General features: G+C 44.3%; 1 protein-coding gene and 1 long non-coding RNA gene across 3 annotated transcripts in view; one reads left to right on the forward strand and one right to left on the reverse strand.

Annotated features, from left to right (window-relative positions):
* Positions 1 to 3,052: 3,052 nt before the first annotated feature.
* PRR19 (proline rich 19) lies at positions 3,053 to 14,703 on the forward strand. Of its 2 annotated transcripts, none has more exons than XM_081922018.1 (4): positions 3,053 to 3,430; positions 7,138 to 8,106; positions 10,866 to 11,035; positions 12,970 to 14,703. In XM_081922018.1, exons 2-4 carry the CDS (start codon positions 7,152 to 7,154, stop codon positions 14,146 to 14,148), a joined length of 2,304 nt encoding a protein of 767 aa, XP_081778144.1. In that variant the 5' UTR covers positions 3,053 to 3,430; positions 7,138 to 7,151; the 3' UTR covers positions 14,149 to 14,703. The 2 variants fall into 2 exon arrangements, with proteins under 2 accessions (XP_081778144.1, XP_081778143.1); XM_081922017.1 differs by lacking the exon at positions 3,053 to 3,430 and adding an exon at positions 5,472 to 6,134.
* Positions 3,441 to 23,121, reverse strand: part of LOC309376272 — a 152,813-nt gene continuing 133,132 nt past the window's right edge. The window contains exon 3 of the long non-coding RNA XR_014171140.1: positions 3,441 to 3,935. This is a non-coding gene — a long non-coding RNA (uncharacterized lncRNA). The remainder of the gene's footprint in view (positions 3,936 to 23,121) is intronic.

The following is a 23,121-nucleotide window of genomic DNA, read 5'->3' on the forward strand; positions in this document are numbered from 1 at the left end:
TCTGCTAGGATAACATCATTATTACAATATAATCTTATATATTCTTTGAATAGTCTCCATTCTCTGAATTTTTTTTTATTTGGGGCTCCTCTGACTTTTCCGGTCAGCTTTGCTAATTGAAAGTACTCTAGCATGAATGATTGCCAACCTATTATTGTAGTTGTTGTTTCACATTTCCAACTTCTGGCTATCAGTATTCTTGCTGCTGTAATTGAATACATAAGCAGTGGTCTTGTATTTTGCTTTATTTCTATTGGCAGTATTCCTAGAAGGAAAATCTCTGGCCTTTTTTAAAAAATAAGTTTAAATAATTTCTTAAATTCATCATATATTTTATTGCAAAACTCGCTTATAACCATACAAGTCCACAACATATAATAGTACGATCCTATTTCCTTTTTACAATGCCAACATATTGGTGAACTTCCCTTATACATTTTGGCAAGTTTTGCCGGGGTGTGGTGCCATCAATAAAGCATCTTCATGGTATTTTCCCTCAAATTATAACATGAGGTAAATTTAATGTCTTGCTGCCATAGCATTCCCCACTGTTCCATATTAATATTGTAGCCAAAGTCCTGCACCCATTTTATCACAGATGTTTTAACCTGCTCCTCTTTCACTTCCCACTCTAAAAGATGTTCATACATTCTTGATATATATTTTCCCTTGTTATATATTAACTCTTTTTCGAAGGCGGAAGTTTCTTTGGCGAGACCTTCTCTTTTATCTGTGCTCAGTTTTTGGTTTAGTTGGAATTACTGTAGCCAACCAGACAGGTGATGTTTAATATCCTCATATTTTTTTAGGATTGGCATTTCTTTGTTTGGTTCTAATAGCATCCTGTAAGTGGGCCAGTCTCCCTTCATGTTTTTCCTTTTGATTGCTATCGCTTCTACTGGTGACGTCCACAAAGGTATATTGGGTTCCAAAATTCCTCTGTATTTACTCCAGATTTTATAGAGTGATCTTCTTACTACTTACTACTTCTTACATGGCCCAAGAAACCTTTGTGCACTTTCACCTTTTCATATATCAGATAGGCATGCCACCCAAACCGGTTGTCGTGCCCCTCAAGATCTAATACATTTGTATCTTTTAGTGTAATCCATTTCTTTAACCAAACTAGTCCAGCTGCAGCATGGTATAATTCTAAATCCGGTAATCCAAATCCACCTCTTTCTCTTTTATCTATTAATACCTGGTGTTTGATTCTCGGCTTATTGCCATTCCAGACAAATCTGGTTAGCTCCTTTTTCCATTCCTGAAAACATTTCATTCCTCCCAAAATTGAAAGTGTTTGAAACAAAAAAAAGGTTGTGCTGCTTTTTCCATTGCATTGCCATACATCCGGCGCCATTTTTACACCTGGAAACCAGGACATGTCAGGAATTTTCCTGACGTATGACAAGCCTAGACTGAAGCTATGACCCATGTGCTTTGCTTTCCCCCCTTTTTTTCAGAACAGGAGCAAGGAGTTGTAATGACTGAAGGACTCTTTGATAGGAGGCCAATAAAAACACATGGCTCTTCTGTCTTTAATAGGTAGAAGGAAAAGCTTTAGCAGGTGCAAGGCTGCTCAAGCTTGCGGCATCATGAAGTGACCATCTGGACCAGCTGAAATTCCTCTCCATCACACAACTCTTAAAGGCACATATTTCCAGAAGCGTGAGATGGAAACCTTTAGCATTATCTCAAAAGGCCACTGGGTGCCATTGCAGCTCCACCAACCAAGCAGAGGAAACAGTTGGGGAAGGTTTCCCCTTCATCTGTGGAGCATCCAAAGATGGGTAGGAAAAAGTCCCCTTCCAAGGTGCTGTTTAAAGTCACCACTTTGTAGTGAAAACCAACTAATGACTTCAGTTCCAGCACTGATATAGCATTCATCCAGCAATTTGCAATGACCAGTATGTCCCACTTAAGGGAACTGGTTTGCCCCCTCTACCAATTACAGTACTAACAACAAGAAGAAGTTTTAATTTGTGACATGACTACCTCTGGTTAAAATAACTAGATTCCCCTTTTAAGAATAGGAATATTTATGGGTAGTTGCATTTTTAAATCGGTAGCAGTTGATATTGCTCAAAAACAGTAGTGATCTGAAGCCAAGCCACCTGCCTCGCAATATTTCCTGTTTTTCAGGGTGCAATTTTCAAGGTCACTGTCACCCTTATACATAAGGAATAAAAATCTTAAAACCTCCCTTTAGAAACTGTGACAGTGAGCATGGCAAGGGGGCAATAAAGACAGTGTTATGCAAGGGGTTAATTGCAAATAATAACAGATAAACTATTCCACTCAGTGCAGTGAGCATAACGGGGACTGATTTCAACACCTCAGCTGTTGGGGTGAAGGAAGATAATACTATTGGCTAGGAAAAGAAGAGGGTGCTCATGAAAACATGATTTCCTTATGACTTTGTATGCTCTAGGGTGGGATAGCAAAGCTGAAGGCTACATCTGGCCACCAAAGCTGCTTCTAGCGGTCGACAAAGCTTTGCAAAATCTAAACTTTTTCTAAGGCTACACCCCAAATGAATTCATTGAAATAATCACAGTACTTTTGGAAATAAGCCATTAAATGTTTAAAGGACATTGCTAATGTAATACTGCATGATCGTCTGTAAGAAGGAACTGATGAGGGCACTGTGATTTCAGAAATTGGTTTGGAGCATTATCAGGCAAAGACTGAGCTATGGCCATAAAAAAAAGGAAAGAACAGAAGCTAAACAGGCCCACTGAAATATTAATGGGTCTGAAAATTAATCTCAGCATTATAACCCTTTGTGGTCTCTTGAGTAAAATATTTATTAAATACCCTGGATGGAGGCTCTGAGTTTTTATTACTATAGTGATAATAAATTACATTCATCATTATATGTAAACAAGGCTTCCATTGTTCAAATATTAAACCCACTAGACAGCGATGTTCAATTTTATTAGTATAGTTGGACAACTCATCTTAGCAACAGCCAAGCATGAAACATTTTTTTTAAAAGTTCAGATCATTCTGGAAATAAATTATTAAGGAGTATACATATCTGGTATGAGGAATTATCAAAACCCTAAATACTAAAAACTTTTTCAATACTATGATATACACTGGGCTAGATTTTTTTAAAAAAAAAATAAACAGTGATTGTTGCAAAATCAGATAATGGATTGGCTCGAACCTTGCTTCCAATGTCCTGCATTCCAATATGAGATGCATCATAAACCAAGGAGATTGTGTGGTTTTTTTTAAAAAAAAGTTTATTATAAATATTTCCATCTTGCCAATCCAAACATAATTGTGCTGTAACAGTAAGCGTAACAGCAACACAAGAGCCCATATTTTCACAGTCTGATAACCTAAGTAATTTTCCTTCTCTGCCTCTCTTTCAGTTCACTACGAGCAAGAATAATATGTGCTCTGGAATGACTTTTTCCAGGTGATTGCATTTGAATTAGGATGCTTTCATAAACTGCTCCAAAAGCACCTTTTAGCCTCTCTCACCTGCTATCTATGTGCATGTGTACAAGATTGTAATGCACACTGCAAGTAAAAAAGGAACACGGATAAAAAATATGGTTTACAGGACATAGGGAAAGTGTTTTAAGAAATCTCATCCTTTGCCACACCTTAGATCAAATTCACAACCTTTTCCTAGTGGGGAAGCATTTTCAGCCCGAAGGCCACCTTCCTTTCTGGGGCAAATTCCAAGGGCTACATGCCACTGGTAAAGGTAAAGGTACCCCTGACCATTAGGTCCAGTCGTGACTGACTCTGGGGTTGTGCGCTCATCTCACTCTATAGGCCGAGAGAGCCGGCGTTTGTCCGCAGACAGCTTCCAGGTCATGTGGCCAGCATGACAAAGCCGCTTCTGGCGAACCAGAGCACTGCACAGAAATGCCATTTACCTTCCCGCCAGAGCGGTACCTATTTATCTACTTGCACTTTTGACGTGATTTCGAATTGCTAGGTTGGCAGGAGCAGGGACCGAGCAACGGCAACTCACCCCGTCGCGGGGATTTGAACCTCCGACCTTCTGATCAGCAAGTCCTAGGTTCTGTGGTTTAACCCACAGCACCACCTGCATTCCCACATGCCACTGGTGGGTCAGGCCAAAAGCCAAAGTGGAAAAGCAATGACTGTATGTAAATTATTTCTACACACACTCAGACACCCCTCTCTCTGTCCTCCATCCAGACAAGCAAGGAGCATCACCAGAGTGCAAAAACAAATTCTAGCCAGGCAAAAATGCTCAGGGATGTAAAGCAGAGCTGGTGAGGGTTGTGACCTAGGCAGAGAGGATATTGCAAGGCAGGGTGTGTGTGGCCTGGGGACAGTCCCAAGGGCTCCAGATAGATGCTTGGGAGCGAGAGGCTGCATTTTACCCCGGTTCCCTACCTGAGCTAGAATGTAAGCATAGATAGGAGAGTCTAGTATATGAAAAGTTATTTAACTGTATTAATAAAATATTTGCAGCATGGGTGTAGGCAGCCCAGATCAAGTAAAACAATAGAAATAGCTAACTGACCAATCACATTGGTTCTGCCCCCTAACAAAAATCCTGCCCCCCCAACAAAAATCCTGGCTACACTCATATTTTGCAATGCTTGCCAGTTATTCAGTACCTTGCCATTCAGTGGGCAGAAAACTAAAAGGTGCAAAGAGGTTTACTGCTTAGCGAGCAGGTATCTGATATTATTAAATTCACGAGGCAGAGTGATAATAAGGCTTGGTATCTGAAGAAGTGTGCATGCACACGAAAGCTCATACCAAGAACTAACTTAGTTGGTCTTTAAGGTGCTACTGGAAAGAATTTTTTGTTTTTGCTTAGCGAGCAGTTGGGCAGACTACTGCCTGCATACTTTTCTCCACATGTAATCTCTAACCATGAGTTGAAGGCTTCAGCATGGGTCTCCCAACCCTTTTTTATTATTAAAAAAAATAAAAGCTTAGGGAAAGGCGGCAGACTGCTACATGCCCCCAGCTATAATTACAATGCAAAGAGGGTATGTCAGAAGATGCACAACTAGGAGTGGGGGGAGCTGTACCTATTGAAACTCCCATTGTTTATAGAGCAGAGAGGCCACGTCCTGTTTTGCTTGTCAATATTAAATTCACGAGGCAGAGTGATAATAAGGCTTGGTGCATTGTGAATCAAGTTCGATAAATGGTTTGTTTTGTCACTTGGCAGAAAAGAAGCGCGCTTTAAAAAAAAAGTAAGGGAAGGGGCTCTCATAGGCGTAGCCAAGGGGGGCAGCTGCTCCCCCCCAGAAAGTAAAACAATATAATTTTTTAACTGACCAATCACGTTGGTTCTGCCCCCACTAACGAAAGTCCTGCCGCTCCTAAGAAAAATCCTGGCTACACCGGGGCTCTGATTTTAGTCTGCATTTTTTATTATTATTATATTTATTTGTATCCTGCCTTTTTCCCCTGATGGGGCAAATGATGCAAAAATGAGAACTGCTAAATGCATGGGGGGCCTCGTTAAGAATAAAAGTGTAAAGCTAAACATATACCATACAAATAATTACAATAAATAACAGTATCTGGAGAATCTGATTCATTTGCTTTTAAGGCGGAGGTGGGTAGCAATGGAATGAGCTATCTGGATGACTGGAAATGCGCGCCTAATAATTGCAGAACAGCCCTTTGCGCTCCCAGCCCCTCAAAAGCGCATCTTCACCTGTCCCACCCAGGTGGAACAGGAGCGTAGCGACCGATAGCTTCCTGTTAGCCAATCAGCACATAACTGTGTCGCGTTACGACCAATCCACGCCAAGCGGGGCGGGGCGCGGCTAAGCCCAAGGGCGGGAGTGGAACGTGGGCTTCCGTAGCAGCTCGGGAAGCGCGGGAAAAGAGGCTGAGAGTCGCCTGGGCGCTTCTCGCGCTTCGGGCAGCCGCATCGGGACAACCGCCTCTGCACGAGGGGAGGCAGGGTACTTGCTCCGCCCATCCAGCTCCCGCGAGGGAGGCGTGAGTGAGGCTGTTAGGCGGTTGGAGGAAAGAGGTTGTTGGGGGCAAGATGGAGGGTTGGAAAAATCAGTGTGGGGAGGGGGAGATGCCATAAGAGGAGAGGTCTCTCTTCGCTATTATCCGTTTCCCCTGTTGAGATGCAGCAGGGCCCCTGATCAGCCCCACTGGTGAGTAAAAAGGGCATTGTACGTTCTCAGAGGCACTCTTGTTATTCCTCATATTTTTTTTAAAAAAAGAATGGGCCTTGGGTGGTTGCAGCCGGCAAAGTTCTACCCAACAGTGTGTTCATTGAGATGAGCGGCCCCAACTTTTGCAGTGGGTCTGCTCTGAAGTAGGTTTAACACTGGACATAGCCCATGGCTGCATTCCAGCGAGCCCATGTTCATTTCTGAAACCCTACAGTTGGTAGGTGTTAGGTTTTTTTATTTTTTAAAAAATCTGCTGGCTATTGCTGCAATTGTGTACATATTTAAAATTGCATATTGCCTGGTGCTGAAGTTGAGATGGACAAAAATATATTAATAGTTTACCAAGAAAACAAAGAAAACAAAACACCACCCACCCAAGGGCACAGCCGAATGACCAACACACCATGATTTGTTGGAAGTCCTCTCTGCCTGGAATTATCTTACTCTGAATTTATTTTTGACACTGGGAGGGCTGGTTAGTATGTGCTGTTTGATTAAAACTGCAAAGGATTTTGTAGCATTTTAAAGGCTAGCAGCTTTATTGTGTTACAAGTTTTCGTTGATTAGAGTCTACTTCATCAAATATGTGATTTATGCATACCATCACTTCTGTGGGTATATAGGGATATAGGAATCTACCTGGTACTGAGTTAGACCCATTGGTCCATTTAGCTCTCTAAACACTGACTAGCCATGGCTCTCCAGCATTTCAGATGAGAACATTCCCTGCCCTGTCTGGAGATGTCTGGAACTTTCTGCATGCAAAGCAGTTGCTCTACCCCTGAACTATGGCCCTACCCTGTGCATGTGTGTACAATAACATACAAACTCATGCCAGCCCACAGACAAAAACCAAGGGATGTAGGACTGCTGGGACAGCAGCTTTAGCCTCAGTTTCACGTCTGTTACTTTCCCAGGTGAGAATAAGAATCTAAACCTAGCATCTTGGGTGCTGTTTTCCATTGTATCTGCTTGTTCTCAGGAGCTCCTTTCAGTATGAATCCTTGTGGCAAGGGAGAAGAAAGAAAGGAGACTTCAGCCAGCTCTGGCTTACCCTGTTCTTCCCATCACCTGAGAGCATCCCCAACAGAGCAGCATAGCATTGAGGAGAAATCTGTCAGGGTCAAACGCCGCCGAACAAGACGAGAGCGCAACTATGTCAAGTTCGGCAGAAATGCTACCGATAGGATCCCAGAACAAAGGCCCAACCGCAGGACACTGCCCCCTTTCTGGAGCTCCCAGTTTAACACCTGTGCTAAGTCGACTCCCATCAGACCCATCAAAGGCGGCTGTGTTGCCAAACCTCTGATTATAACGCAGAACAGGCTCTCTCAACCCTTTGGCATGTTTAACAGGGAGGTGAAATCACTTAACATAGAGAGATTGTTGAGCCCCAGAGCTGAGCAAGAGGTCCTGGAGATCACTCCTATACAAAGAGACAGTGGCATGGAGATGTTGCTGGAAGAAGAGATCCAGTCCTGTGACGCTGATCAGAAATCTATTCCCAGTGATCAGTTGAGATCCAGTGGAAAGGACCCACGTGGAGTGAATAAGGACTCTACATCGATTACACAGCATCCTGTGGCCACTCCAGGTGCATCCCAGCCTTTAGCTGCACCTGCGGTTGTGGAGTTCAATCAAGAGGGTTTGGAAACTGAGCCTTTTCAGGGCAATGCCTTGATGGACTTGAATGAAAAGGAAAACGTCCCTCCCGTCCCCACAGCAGAAACGGAGTCAGGCAAAGGCAAATCTCCAGTAAGGGAATTAGCCCAGGACCTGCAAAAGCTCTTGGACCTCAAGGCAATATTCCCTGGGCGTAACTTAATCAGGGAAACACGTCAGGCTGTTATCAATATCCTGCTGGAACAGAAGAAAACACTCCCAGATTTATCTGCCTTGGCGCTGCTCAAGAAGTCTGCAGGTGCTTGTAACACTGAGACAGCCCATGCAGGTAAGGGGCTTGCTGAGGCTACAGCATAAGTATGAACTGTGTCAAGCAGCTTGGCTCAAGCTAAGCAGCTGTTTGGCATGCAGCATTTGCCATAAATATTGAAAACGAGCAGTTTTGTGAAATATTGCAATAGTGAAAACAAGAAGTGTAGAAGTCCTGCTTTTGATTTTGGCTGCCATGTGTTAAAGATGAATGGACTTTTTAAAAACCCTGCACTTTCTCAGATGTTTTCCTTCACAGGCTTCTCATCGTCTTTCATATTCGGGGCTGAACTGGGGAGCTTTTTCCTATTAAGGGCTTATTTCACATGGAAAAGGTTAGATGGAGGGGACAACTGATGGTGGGTGGAGTCAGATCCTATGATGGTAGAAATCTGAACCCAAATTGAGCACATTGTAGGATTGCATAGCACACTTTCCTTCTCTTTGCCCAACCTCTCCCATTTGTTTGGGCTTTTTTCTGTTCACCCCTCCACCTCCTTTAGCACAGGGTTGAACTGACACTAACAGAGGCCTCAACTGATAGTTGCAGAAGGCTGCGCTAAATTAGGCCACAGCCAGCTTTAAAACTTTTCATGGTGGCCTGACCACCTTCACTGCTGAAGGCAACCTGAACCCTCTACTGTTCAGGGAGCTAACTGCAGCATTATTCTAGATTCAGGTAGGTAACCGTGTTGGTCTGACGCAGTCTAAATCAGTGTTTCCCAACCTTTTTTGGGCAAAGGCACACTTGTTTCATGAAAAAAATCTCGAGGCACACCACCATGCCAGATGGGGAAAGGTCACTTTTTACTTATGTAAAAAAAAAAAAAAAAATAGTAACAGCATAGAAGGTAATGGTAGATGACTGTTAGGGTCTCCCCCCAAATGCAGAATTCTATTAATATCTTCCTTAGCGAGCTGCGTTAACCCCTGTAATGCTTTCTATAGAGTAAGCATAGGGGACACTGGGGGATGTGGAACCAAGGGGGCAGTGGGCCAAAAGAGTTCGGGATCTACTGCTTTAAACAGAAATAAGAGCCAGTGGGTTCTTCCTTTTTTAAAGTATCGTTTCAGCGGGGACAGCAGTCCGGATTTCCAAAAAGCGGCGCTTTTTTGCGTCTGAGCAAAGAAGAGAGAGAGGGGAAAAAAGAGAGAGAGATTGATTTGTGGCTGCGCAAAGGGGGGAGGAGCCCAGGAGTAAAAGTAGGAAGGACGAAGGGAGGGGAAAGGAAAGTTAATAGAAGGAAAGGCGGGTGGGAGAGAAAGAGAAAGAAAGAGGGAAGGAAGGGGGGAAGAGAAGTGGAAAGGAGGGAGACTGAGGCGGGGGAGAAGCGTCTGGAGAGTTGCTCCGAAGTTTGGGGGGCCGCGGGGGTGGGCGCGCGTCCCAGGAGGCGGAGGCCAGCCCGGGCTGGGAGCCGCGCCGCGGCCCGGGGGCGGTAGGCGGACCACGGCTCCTAGGATGTGGAAAGGGGACGGCGGCGCAGGGGGAGGAGACCCGCATGGCTAGGGCAGCGCGCAGGGGGAGGGGAGCGGGCCGGAGGCGGGCGAGGGGGGCCGCGATCCCACGCGCCGCGAACATGGCCTCCTTCCCCGCGGGCCCCGCCGAGCCCCCCAGCCGGGGAGGGCGGCGCGCCCCCGCCGCCGGAGGAGAGCAGAGGCAGGAGGAGGAGGACGAAGGCGCTGCCGAGGAGGCGCGCCAACTTCTGCCAACTTCGGCGCCCGCCCCGTCGCCGCAGGCTCCTCCCGGCCGAGAGCCAGAGGACGGCGGCGGAGCAGGAGGAGGAGGATCGGGTTTGGCGACGGCTGCTGCGTCCTCTCCAAGCGCGGGGCTGGCCTCTGCCGCGCCCGATCCTCTCGCCTCTCGCCACCCGACTCGCCCGCCTCCCTCCCACGGCACACCAGGCAACGTCTCGCGGCACACTGGTGTGCCGCGGAACACCGGTTGGGAAACACTGGTCTAAATATATAAAAAAATAAAAAAATTGTCCAGTAGCACCTTAGGAGGCCCCACTAGCTAAAGTGGTACCTCAGGTTAAGAACAGTTTCAGGTTAAGAATGGACCTCCAGAACGAATTAAGTTCTTAACCAGAGGTACCACTGTACTTGAAAAGGTTCATTGGATCTTTGTGCATTATCAAAACGTATATTCGCAACGTACTAGAGTAGTAGGGGCATAATAAAAAAAGATCATTTTGAGAAAGTGAGGTTTTCCTTTCTCAGCTATGTTAACAGAAACTTACAACTTGTCAGCCCCCCCCCCCCCCGCCATGCCATCCCATGTTACACTGTGGAGGGAGCTGGTTCGCTTGAACCTCATTTCTGGTATTTTATGGGGGATTAGGCTACAGTCACTGAAAATCCTTGGAACGTACTTGGTTTACTTACTACATTGTATTTTGTCAAGAAATCAATTTTTAAAACTGTGGGGCGAATCCTAGCATTGCTCCATCCTTTATCCCTTTTTGCTTTTGCTTCCTGATATATCCTTGCCTGTGACCATCGATTCACCACTACCCTCAGCCACTCCAAAGTTCATTCGTCCCCTGGATTTCTACCTCTTCTCCCTCACTGTCAAAATATAGACAGTAAGCTTCTTGCTGCAGGGACTTGTCTTGTTTTACTTTCCACCTCTCCCTACCCTGCTGCATTGCTTTGCACAGCTTAATGGACTTGTATGTCATCCTCCCAAAGGACAAATTAACTTTGCCCTTACTCACATTTGTAAGCTTTTGATTCCACATGGGATTTTGTGTGTTCATTTGTTCTGTCCTCCTTCAGATTTCAAGAGCCCACCTGACAGGGACCAGAAAGAGTTGCTATTGGAACAAATGTCTAGCAATGGCAGCAGAAACTCTGACCAGGAGATTTCTCTGAAAAAGCGGAGAGGACAAGCACAGTTCTTCCCCAGTAGCTTTTCTCCCTGTCCTGTACATACAGTTATAAGAATGGTGAGCATCAGAATGTGTTAGGATAGTTTGAAAGGTCAGGTTGGTTTGAAAAGAATGTGTTTAAACACTGGGAAGGTGTTATAATCATCATCATCATCATCATTATTACTATTAAATTTATTAAATTTCAGTTTTTCTCTGCCACGGCAATTCAAGGTTACTTCCAGAAAGACACAAAACCAAACCCACATAAATACATTGAAAGCAAGTGGGGGAAATACATTAAAACATCCCACATTATAGATGTATTTGAGCTGTAAAAAAATATTTTTATTTATTTTCTTACATATACAGGGTGAGTCTTTTAAAAGAGGCCCCGTGGAACATGTGTACTCTGTATCCACGGGGCCTCTTTTAAAGGACTCACCCTGTATATCCTGCCTTCTGTGGAAGGAAGGAAACAAAGGTAGTATACATGTAGTAATTATAGAATTGTAGAGTTGGAAGGTACCTCAAGGGTCATCTAGTAGGAATCTAGAGTAGATCATTCGTGACAGATGGCCTTCCAACCTCCGTTTACTAACCTTCAAGGGAGGAGAGTCCACTGCCCTTGGTGGACCTGTCAAACAGCTCTTACTGTCAGAAAGTTCTTCCTGATGTTTAATCAGAATCTCCTTTCTTGGAACTTGAGGCCATTGGTTCGAGTCCTACCCTCCAAAGCGGGAGAGAACAAGCTCGCTGCATTCTCCATGTGACAGCCCTTTTGATATTTGAGGATAGCTATCATATCTCATTATTTACCAGGCTAAACATACCCAATTCCCTCCACTGTTCCTCATAAGGCTTGGTTTCCCTTTATCATATTGGTCACCCTCCTCTGTACACATCCAGCCCATATTTTACCAGCTTCTCTGCAAGAATATCATGGGGTACTTTGTCAAAAGCCTTACTGAAATTAAGATACACTACGTCCACAGCATTCCCTTGATCCCCAAAGCTTGTAAGTCTATCAGAATAAAAGAAATTAAATTCATCTGGCATGATTTGTTTTTGAAAAACCTATACTAGTAATCACGGCATCCTTTTCTAAGTGCTCACAGGCTGACTTTAATTTTTCTGTTCTTGGACCATTCCTGGTATCGATATCAAGCCACTCAAACCTTCTTGTCCCCAGGAGGATGGTGGCCTCTTGTGACTTCAGACCACACTCTGAGTTCCAGGGTTAAGTGTCCATTTAAGTGTCCAAGACCACATCCCGGTTTTTATGCCCATGTGAACATGCAGTGTGTGAAGCAGCCCTCAGGTTGCCGCAAGCAGACAGCTGGAAACATCACATTCCCTTAAGCACTTTGGGCTGATTGTCCTAGGAGTGTGATTACTGTACAAATAAATCCATTGACAGTAGACAAACCCAAGGAGGATGCTCAGTTGCCCTCTCACCAAATCCTTTGCCAAAGAACATTGCATGTCAGACTACCAGGCTGTTATGAGCACTATTTGTTCTAGGATGGGAGGTTAATGGTACCAGGATTAACTTCAAAACTTGCCAAATACCTAAGCCGATTTCATCCAGTTGTTCCCAGGCATTTACAAAAGGTCATTGCATCAGTAGTTTTTATTTGGGGGCCCCACAGCAGGTCATTTTCATCTTCTGATCCAGAGATCCTACTCTGTTTGGCTCCTTTTATGCAGCAATATTCTTGCTAGCTACCAACCTCAAAGTACAAGAGCCGCAAAGCTCTACTGGGTTCCAACCCACCATCAGGAAGATGTCGATCTAGCCTTGATCTGCTGTTGTTTTTTTACTTATCCCAGAAGCCTTTAGAATTGGCTTAGTGTGGGATGAATCAAAATTAGCCTTAGAAGTTGAAATGGAACATTTGTAAGAGCATGTCAGAAGTATATGCATTCCACTGAGAAGCAGAGATAATCTGTCCCTATCTAATCATGCTCTTTCCTTTATCTTGCCTACTTCTTGTTGTTTCCCTATGCAGGCAGAAGAGAAGACCACCCAAAGAGAAGACTTCAGATCCTTTGTTGAGCCACAGGCATTTAGCCAGCACAGCTTTCACTTGACAACAGTTCAGCCACACTCCCATCTTTCATCTGCACCTTCCCAGCATGTGAATTTAGCCAGGAGCTCCTCTGCTGCAGAAGAACAACGTCTTTTGCATGATGCTTTATTCAGAACTGCTCGGCGTTGGGAGCAAGGACTAGGGGAAGCCTTCTGTGAGTCCAGAAGCAGGCAAGAGAGGTCTGAAGTAGGCAGTAGACTACACACAAAGAAGAGTGCTTCCAAAAGGCATTGCCTGCCTTTTGCTACCTATGATTCCTTGGGTTCAGTCAATCTGAGCGTGGATGGCAAAGGCACCAGCCATTACTTCTTGACTGATCCCCAGCAACATTCCTGTGTCTATGAATTAAGCCCAGATCAATGGAATTTACTAGAGATGGAGCCCGCTCCATTCCACAGCCCGCATCCTTCGCAGGAGCCGTGCAGTTGCCAGCCTCTGGATTTGGGGCTCAGGCCCACGGAGAGAGCTGCCTCTGAGTCTCAGACGTCCTTTGATGTCTTAAGAAGCATCTGGAGCCCTAAAGCGCCCAGTAAGGGAGCCAAACTCCCCGTGTCCCAAGCTCTGGGCTACTCTTGTCTGGCTCACCAGCCAGCCACTTCCAGAGAGCTGAACTCGGAACAAGGGCAGCCAAATGAGTTTCTTCAGCTGTACAGTATCGTCCCTCAGCAGCACTGCTCTTCCTACAGGCAAAACCCTCAGCAAGACATATATATGCTCAGCAAACACCCACCACACGGGACTGGGTTGTTCTCTGTACTGGCAAAACCCAGAGCCTTCTGCCAGAAAGTCTCTGTAGACCAAGGGAGAACCTCAAATAGTTACCACTTCTGCGGACTGGCAGAGGCCTCCGAAAGAATGCAAAGAAACAGAGACAAAGGGTGCTCCAGATCCGGGAGCCAGACTTGTGACCTGAAGCGGCTGCTTCAAATGGAAGAAGCCCAGCAGCAGCTGCAGTTTTTCCAGCAGCTGCCTATGTCGTATTTCCCCCCCTCCGAGGCTCTAGAGAACAGGAACTCCCCTGACTGTGCCTTGCAAGGCCATCTTTTGGGACAGTCCACCCCGGAGCCCTGGGCTTTCCCCCGAATGAAGTTGTACTGAAAGGGTGTAGGGAGCCAAATTTCTGAATGAGAGAGGCTTGGAAAAGCAAGTGGATGCTTGATTGGTATGAAAAGGAAAGCCAAGGTGATCGCTTGGAAGGGCTACTTTTAACCTAAAATCACAACACACCTCCCCAAGAATCCAGAGAACTGTAGTTCACCCCTCACAGAGCTTCCATTTCCGACACTTTTAACAAGCTACAGTTCTCGGCATTCTGTGTGGCGTGTGTGCAACCACACACTCGCATAGTTCTGTGATTTCTTTTTATTTAAACACATTTGTTTTGGGCCACTTAGAAGGCACAAAACTTTTCTCTTTCTATTCCGGGTGTGACAGCCCATCCTTTACAAACATGAAGCGTGGGTTTGTTGTCTCAGTGTACCCAACAAGACACATGGGATGAAGTCACCTGTTTCCATTAGATTGCCATATTTCAAGAGAGTAAAACTGTTCCTTCGCTTTTTCTTTTTTTAAGAGAGAGAAGGGAATTAACTGAGGTCTTGAATGTTTTGCTAAGTGTAGGAATAAAAATAAATCTGAATCATAAAAGTTGAATGTGAAGTTCTTTACTACCACTCTGTGCTAACTTTACATTTTTGCTTTGGATTATGCCTGTGATGCTAAATTCACATAGTTCCTTCTCTAAATGAGCTGCATCCTCTTGGGATCGCGAACTGTTCTTTGGCATACGTTGTTTTGCTTTTGTTTGGTTACACTGATAACATTGCTGAAAACATTATTGGGAGGGAGAAGGGCCTATCAGAAAGTTTATACTATAAAGAAATGAAAGACATTGCAATAGTTGGTACCTGCTTAGTTACTAACCTCCATACGAAGAATCCTGGAGGCAAATGGCCATTCGGGAAGTACTGTATTTTTCGCTCTATAAGACATACCAGACCATAAGACGCACCTAGTTTTTTGGAGGAGGAAAACAAAACCAAAAATTCTGAATGCCAGAAGCCAGAACAGCAAGAGGGATCACTGCTTTTGCTACACAGTGATCCCTCTTGCTGTTCTGGCTTTTTCGAAAGCAACGCAAAGCCTCTTCAGGGCAGGGGGAACGTTCCTCCCGCTGCCCTGAGGAGGCTTCGCACAGCTATCCCAGAAGCCAGAACAGCAAGAGGGATCGCTGCGCAGTGAAAGCAACAATCCCTCTTGTTCTGGCTTCTGGGATAGCTACGCAGCCTGTATTCGCTCCATAAGACGCACACACATTTCCCCTTTTTAGGAGGGGAAAAGTGTGTCTTATAGAGTGAAAAATACGGTATCGTCTTGTTTCACTGACCCTTTAGAGTTCTCTCAGAATGCCAGCAAACGTTAGAGGTGATCTGGTCAACACCATGTATGTAGACTTCTAAAAGGCTTTTGACAAACTACCTCACCAAACATTCATCCTGAGTAAGCCTAGCAATCAAATAATGGGATAAAAGGAGAAGTCTCTTACAGATCCTGGTTAAGAAACAGGAAGCAGAAAGTAGGAATGGACAGTTCTTCAAATGGAGGGATGTAGAAAGTAGAGTCCCGTCCCCGCCAAGGATTGGTATTGCGACCTGCGCTTTTTAACTTGTTCATAATGGTCTAGAGCTAGAGGGCAACAGTGAGATAGACAAGCTTGCTGATGATCCCAAATTGTTCAGGGTGGTTAAAACAAAAAGAGACCATGAAGAGCTCCCAATGGATCTCTCCAAACTGAGTGAACGAGCAGTAAAATGGTAAATGAAAATCCAGCGCAAGCAAGCGTAAAGCGATGCACATTGGGGCAAAAAATCCTAATTTCATATGTAAACTAATGAGGTCTGAATGGGCAGTGACTGTGCAGGAATGAGACCTTGGGGTTTTAGTGGATAGCTCAGTGAAGATGTCAACCCCAGCGTGCAGCAGCTGGGGAAAAGGCAAATTCCATGTTAGGGATCACTAGGAATGGGATAAAAATGAAAACTGTCAATATAGCACCGTTTTGAAAACCAATGTTGTGAAGCTGAATTTTGGAAAAATTGGGACAGGCGAAAGAAAGTACTTCACAGAGCTCATAGTGAAAACTATGAAATTTGTCCCACTCACGTTGGTGGATATACCTATGCTCTGCCTCCATGGTTGAAAACAAAATGTCACTGCATAACCATTGCTAGAAATCTCAGGTGGGAAGTACCAGTATATTGTTGCACTCGGGTCTGTTTGTGTGCATCAGGTTGATCCTGGTGAGAACAAGTTTCTGGAATAAATGGGCCTTTGGTTTGACCCAGCAGAACTCTTCTCATGTTTTAACTGATACAGGGTGCGTATTCCAAGCATACGTTTCCGAGCACAATTCAAAGTGTTGGTTTTGACCTTTAAAGCCCTAAACGGCCTCGGTCCTGCTGTATACCTGAAGGAGCGTCTTCACCCCCATCATTCTGCCCGGACGCTGAGGTCCAGCACCGAGGGTCTTCTGGCGGTTCCCTCATTGTGAGAGGCAAAGCTACAGGGAACCAGGCAGAGGGCCTTTTCGGTAGTGGCACCCGCCCTGTGGAACGCCATCCCATCAGATGTCAAAGCGATAAACACCTGACATTCAGAAGACATCTTGAGGCAGCCCTGTTCAGGGAAGTTTTTAATGTGTGACATTTTAGTGTATTTTTGGTCTCTGTGGAAGCCGCCCAGAGTGGCTGGGGAAACCCAGCCAGATGGGTGGGGTACAAATAAATTATTATTATTATTATTATTATTCCCAATATTTCCAAATATTTCCTGAAAAGAATTGGTGCAGATACACCTAGATAATAGAAATTATTGTCAAGCCCCTGTCAATATTAGCAAAAGGAATGTGACATTTTTGTCCCTGATTACTTTGCTTTCATGGATGATTGGATCTTGTTCTTCCAAATGCACACTCTGAGTCTCTCTGCTATCATATTAGCAGATTCTGCCTGTAGGTGGTTGCTGTTCCTTTAGCTTGGCTTTCTGTACATAGTAAGCAAACATTTTCTAATTCATCTTTGAATCCACCCCCATTCCTCTACACCAGTATGCAACTTGGATCAGATTATTTCCTCAATTATGCTGAAAGCACAGACCTTCACAGCAATAACTTTGGAGGGGAGGAAAAATTGTTACGAGGACAATTGATGCAAAATATTAGCCTAAACAAAGGAAATTGCAGGAGTTAGTCCTTACTTATTTCCATGCCAAGAAAATTGAGTACTTAGTCTCATTGCTTTTTGGAACGTTTTAGTACAGCGTGCTTTTCAGCTGCAAAAGATCACACACCACTGCTTTAATCCAGTGAAACTAGTGCTACTCAATTCTTAGGTTCCAGGTTCAACTCTCACTTCAGTCACAAATTCACTAGCTGGCATAAGTTACAGTTCACCTCATTCTCAGCATCCCAATGCCCATCTGTAAGATGGATCTAAGTTTAATAGCCCTCCTTCCAGGATGTCATAAGGATTACCAAAACATTCATCAGTGATGGCTTGGAAGGGGGAGTGATACAGAACATTATATCATCGGTGATTGGATAAGTTGTCAGAGATGTCTCAGAGGAGGGAATTAAATGTTAGTTTCAGATTTACCATGGTGTATGGTATTCACTCATAGAGTATTATCCCTTTTTGCTAGGTTGTTATGAAGTTAAAATGGGAGGAATACATGTGTATAGTAGCCCTGAGCTCTTTGAAGTAAAGGCTGAGATGTTAATTTGTTCAAGTCAATTAAACATTGCTTGGTGAGTGTCCATGCTTCTTTACAGAAGCCTTCCCTACAAATGTAGAGATCACTGGTCTGGATTATTTTGTCTTTTCTCAGACACTTAGATTTTGCTGTATTATCGTTACATATATAGATTTCTCAATTGTCTTAGCTCAGTCTTATGCATGAGCTCAGCAACGAACAAAAGAGTCATCATCTGCCTGGGGTATACAGTGTCCAGAGCTGCTGACTGCATTTTATCCTCATGGTTTTGTTGATCCTTCTCTATGTCCAGGAAATTTCAGACAGAGGTAAGTAAGCTAGAACCACTCTGCTTTTTCTCTCTGGAAAAATAAGCTTGGAAAGGCATGTGTGAATAAAATCCAGTTGGGAATGCCCAGTTCACTCCTTGAAAATCCCGATTCAACCCTTTTTTCCAGCCCCGCCATCTAATTTCACTTTAACAAACCAGATCAGATTCGTTGTATAATATCAGCCGTTCCCTGCAGAGGTTACATTTCCAGCTAGGCTATCCAAACCCAGAAATAGCATGGCTAGAATAATCTAGTTTCCTTAGGCTTGATCATGTGTGAGGCTTCCTGTACTAGTGAGACAACAATGTCACAGATTGCAGCATTTCACTGTTACAACAGCTTGGAACAATACAATTGCACACAGCTCAGTAATAATAAGAGTGTCCCAGAGCATGTGTAGAATATATTTATATATATGGACTTCCTAACCTACCCTTCCCTAACATCGTATTTCACATTCTTTGTTTTGCTACCTTTCCTTTCCTTTCCCATCATTTGTCTTGTCTTTTGCTGATCATAGGCTCATCCTATTGCCAGTTTCCCTTAATGCCATCTTTCTTTAAGAAGAAGAAGAGGAGTTTGGATTTGATATCCTGCAATATCACTACCCGAAGGAGTCTCAAAGCGGCTCACGTTCTCCTTTCCTTTCCTCCCCCACAACAAAAACTCTGTGAAGTGAGTGAGGCTGAGAGACTTCAGAGAAGTGTGACTAGCCCAAGGTCACCCAGCAGCTGCATGCGGAGGAGCGGGGAAGCGAACCCGATTCCCCAGATTACGAGACTACCGCTCTTAACCACTACACCACTCTGGCTCTCTTAATATTCTTCAAGGCATATCCACTCGCTTCTTGTCCTCTCCCCCCAGCCCTCATATTTCATCTTTTGGCTGTCAGACTCACTTATGACAAAATGATGAATGTACGTAAAATATAATCCGGAAAATGCATAATACAGTGGTACCTCGGGTTTCAGACTCCACTAACCCAGAAATAGTACCTCGGGTTAAGAACTTTGCTTCAGGATGAGAACAGAAATCGCACAGCGGCAACAACGGGAGGCCCCATTAGCTAAAGTGGTACCTCAGGTTAAGAACAGTTTCAGGTTAAGAACAGACCTCCGGAACGAATTAAGTTCTTAACCCAAGGTACCACTGTATTATTCTTTTTTTAAAAGAAGAATATAATTATATGTAAAGCTGCCTTGTGTCAAGATTGGACTCAGTGATGGTCAGTTATCAAGGGTATTTGTGGGGCAGAAGGCAAGAAGCCCAACAATAGACAGAGCCACAGACAAAAATAGGTAGAGCCAAACAATTTTAGTTTCATCATTCTCCTGCCTGTTGAGTTCTGCAAGGGCAACATATTAATAATAATAATAATAATAATAATAATAATAATAATAATACCTTGCCCATCTGGCTGGGTTTCCCCAGGCACCCTGGGCAGCCCTAACCCTAACCCAAAAGAAGACTAAAGACAGAATAAAACTTCAAACATTAAAAACTTCCCTAAACTGAGAAGGAAGAAGCTGGCAGACAGTTCTATTCCCATGATTGCCGTAAGAAAGAAGGGTGAGGGCTAGCTGAAGGCAGAATGAGGTTGGTAGTGCAGTACCCCATTAGCCTTACTGGACTAGCTTCTCTACTCTCAACCGGTAGATACTCTCCAAGATGTCAGGCACATCAAGGTCTCTCCAAGCATCGCTCGCCACCTGATCCCTTTTCGCAGGTGATGCTGGGGACCTTCTGCATGCAAGCCGTGATACTCTAGCTATTGTTGTTGTTGGCATTCGTCTCAAGAGAGACAGCAGCACCAAAATGACCTCCCCGGGGCGCACGTGGGCAGTGTGTATTGAGGTCCAGGACCGCCTAGACGACAAGACTCTGCTTCTTGCCTTCACTGATGTGGTCCAAAGGAAGGCAGAGCATTTGGCACCAGTTTGGCTGCAGGAGGTGTCAGAAGGAGGCACAGAAGGCACCATCCAACCATTTTAGGGACTCCACTCCAATTTTGTGTAGGGTTTACTCCTTAACCTTTTCTTCTTCTGAAGATATTCCGCAAGGCAGTGGAGGTTTAGAGTCACAAGAGAGAGAGAGAATATTATGAAAATGATTTACAGGTGGTACATGACCCCAGTCAAGCTTGCAAAAATTTATCATTTGCCCGATAATAAATGTTGGAAATGCAAAGAAAATGAAGGTACATTCTTTCACCTTTGGTGGACGTGCCCAAGGATTAAGGCTTTCTGGGAAATGATTTATAATGAAATGAAAAAGGTATTTAAATATACCTTCCTGAAGAAACCAGAGGCCTTTCTCCTGGGCATGGTCGGCCAATTGGTGTCAAAGAAGGATAGAATTTTCTTTATGTATGCTACAACAGCAGCATGAATACTCATTGCAAAGTACTGGAAGACACAGGATCTACCCACTCTGGAAGAATGGCAGATGAAGGTGATGGACTATATGGGATTGGCAGAAATGACTGGCAGAATCCTAAACCAGGGAGAAGAGTCGGCGGAAGAAGATTGGAAGAAATTCAAAGACTATTTACAGAAATATTGCAAAATTAATGAATCTTAGAATGATGTCGGATAGAAATTAAGTGGTTTTCAGCTGTAATGCTTTAAGAGAATATGGAGAGAAAAAGAGGGGGGGTTAGAAATAGGTTAAAATTTATGGATAAGGATTTGCTGAACTAACAATTTAAATTGGAATACAAAAAAGGGAGGTACGAGGAGGTCTAGGAAATAAGTTAATGAAAAATAAGTAATGGAAACTTTATGTGTTTTTAATTATTTTTATTTTTGTATTTTTGTTATTGTTTATTGTTTATTTTTTATTTTTATTGTATTATTATTGAAAACTTTAATAAATATTCTTGGGGGGGGGGGGAAAGAGTCACAAGTTTTCCTTTTCTTAGATAGGCTATCTTCCCAGGTTGAAGAGTCCCACCGGCCCCTCACTTCCCTCTACAGCACGTGTAGAAACCGCCTTCCTGTCCATTGGACCCAATATTGGTCTCATCCACTCAATCCACCAGAGCTTGCCTTTGCATGCAGGTGAAGTACCTAACCAAGGTTTGAGACCCATCAGCTACCCTCATCTGGCTTAGCCGGCCAGTCAAAGCCACTCGGAGGGTGTGGCTGCTATCGCATGTAGACAGCTTCAATGAGCAACAGATGAGAGTTGATTCTTTCACTATAAGATCACATCTACACCATGCATTTAAAATGCAGGTCTACCCCCCCCCCAACAAACCGAGACAGTATCTTAAAAAGCAGAGACATCACCTTGCCAACAAAGGTCCGTATAGTTAAAGCTATGGTTTTGCCAGTAGTGATGTATGGAAATGAGAGCTGGAACATAAAGAAGGCTGATCACCGAAGAATCGATGCTTTTGAATTATGGTGCTGGAGGAGACTCTTGAGAGACCCATGGACTGCAAGAAGATCAAACCTCTCCATTCTGAAGGAAATCAGCCCTGAGTGCTCACTGGAAGGACAGATCCTGAAGCTGAGGCTCCAATACTTTGACCACCTCATGAGAAGAGAAGACTCCCCGGAAAATACCCTGATGTTGGGAAAGATGGAAGGCACAAGGAGAAGGGGACGACAGAGGACAAGATGGTTGGATAGTGTTCTCGAAGCTACCAGCATGAGTTTGACCAAACAGCGGGAGGCAGTGGAAGACAGGAATTCCTGGTGTGCTCTGGTCCATGAGTTCAAGAAGAGTCGGACACGACTAAATGACTAAACAACAACACCCCCCCCAAAAAAAAATCCTGAGGATTTTAGTTTGTTAAGGATGCTAAGATTTGTAACTTTATGAGGGGTGAACTAGGATTCGTTGGGAAAAAGAGCTGTGCTTTAGATGTCTGGTGTATGTGAGAGCTAAGCTACAGCCTCTCTCTTTCCCTACACCATTGAATAAACACAGAAGGCTTTAAAACATCTGGAACTAAGGTCATGGCTTCATGCATGCTTGAGATCTGCCGACAGAAGGGCTGCCTACTGCTAAAGAGGCCCCAAAGGCAATACTATTAACAGTGGTTTGATCTACACAGCACTTCTTTTGTTACCATCCTGTGAAAAGCTTCATCTGATCTCTGCAGATCAAGCTATTGTTAAAAGCACAAAGAACACAACCCATTTCTCCCTGATCAGCTGGCAACCCTAAACAAGAGATTAGGAGGTAGTTTAGGGTTCCAGTCAGAATTGCTGCATGCATCCGGTTTTCCCGTTTGCTCACCAAATGTCCCCTAGAGCAGGGATTATTGCCAAGTCTTGGGGGCTGGTGGGCACACTTGGAATTTTAAGAAAGTGCCATGGGAACCATTCATACAAAATGGCTGCTTTGGGGATGTAACATAACAAAATGGCTGCCACAGCCAGAAGAGGAGAAAAATAGACAGTGCCTGGCTCCGCCATCTATGAGGGAAAAGGCACCTACACCAGCCACCATCATGCTCAGTCACAGACAGAAGCTCTTTGCATAACTCTTGTTCATTACAAAGCTGGGTGTCCAATCCTGGTATCCAATTAAATGTAGGCATTAAACGAGAGGCCATGTTCAATGCAGGAGGGGCTGAGCCACTGTCTAAAGAGGAAATGAAGAGAAAGAGCAAGCATTCTCTTACGCAGCATGGATTTTTGAGGGGATATTTACAGAGACCTTTCACCAGTAGCATAGCACTCACGGGCACCATGTTGGCAATCCATGCCTTATGGTGACTGTTGTATGGAAGAGACAGACATGTAGTGCTTGTGACAGTAGAAGGGCAAATGAGGATATTATTATAGGTCTTTTTGGGGTGGGGGTCAGTTTGAATGATACCTGTGGATCCCTTCCAAACCTGTGATCCTGTATCTGTGAGGTTAGAATCTCTAAAAGGAAACCAGGCAAGCTGTTCCTTTTGTGAAGGTGATGGCCTTAGCTAGCCAGTTAAGTACCCTCATTTACATGTCCAAATAAAATGCTCTGGTGCCTTTGC

Source organism: Podarcis melisellensis (genome assembly GCF_964234715.1).
Source record: "Podarcis melisellensis genome assembly, chromosome: 8".
NCBI lineage: Eukaryota > Metazoa > Chordata > Lepidosauria > Squamata > Lacertidae > Podarcis > Podarcis melisellensis.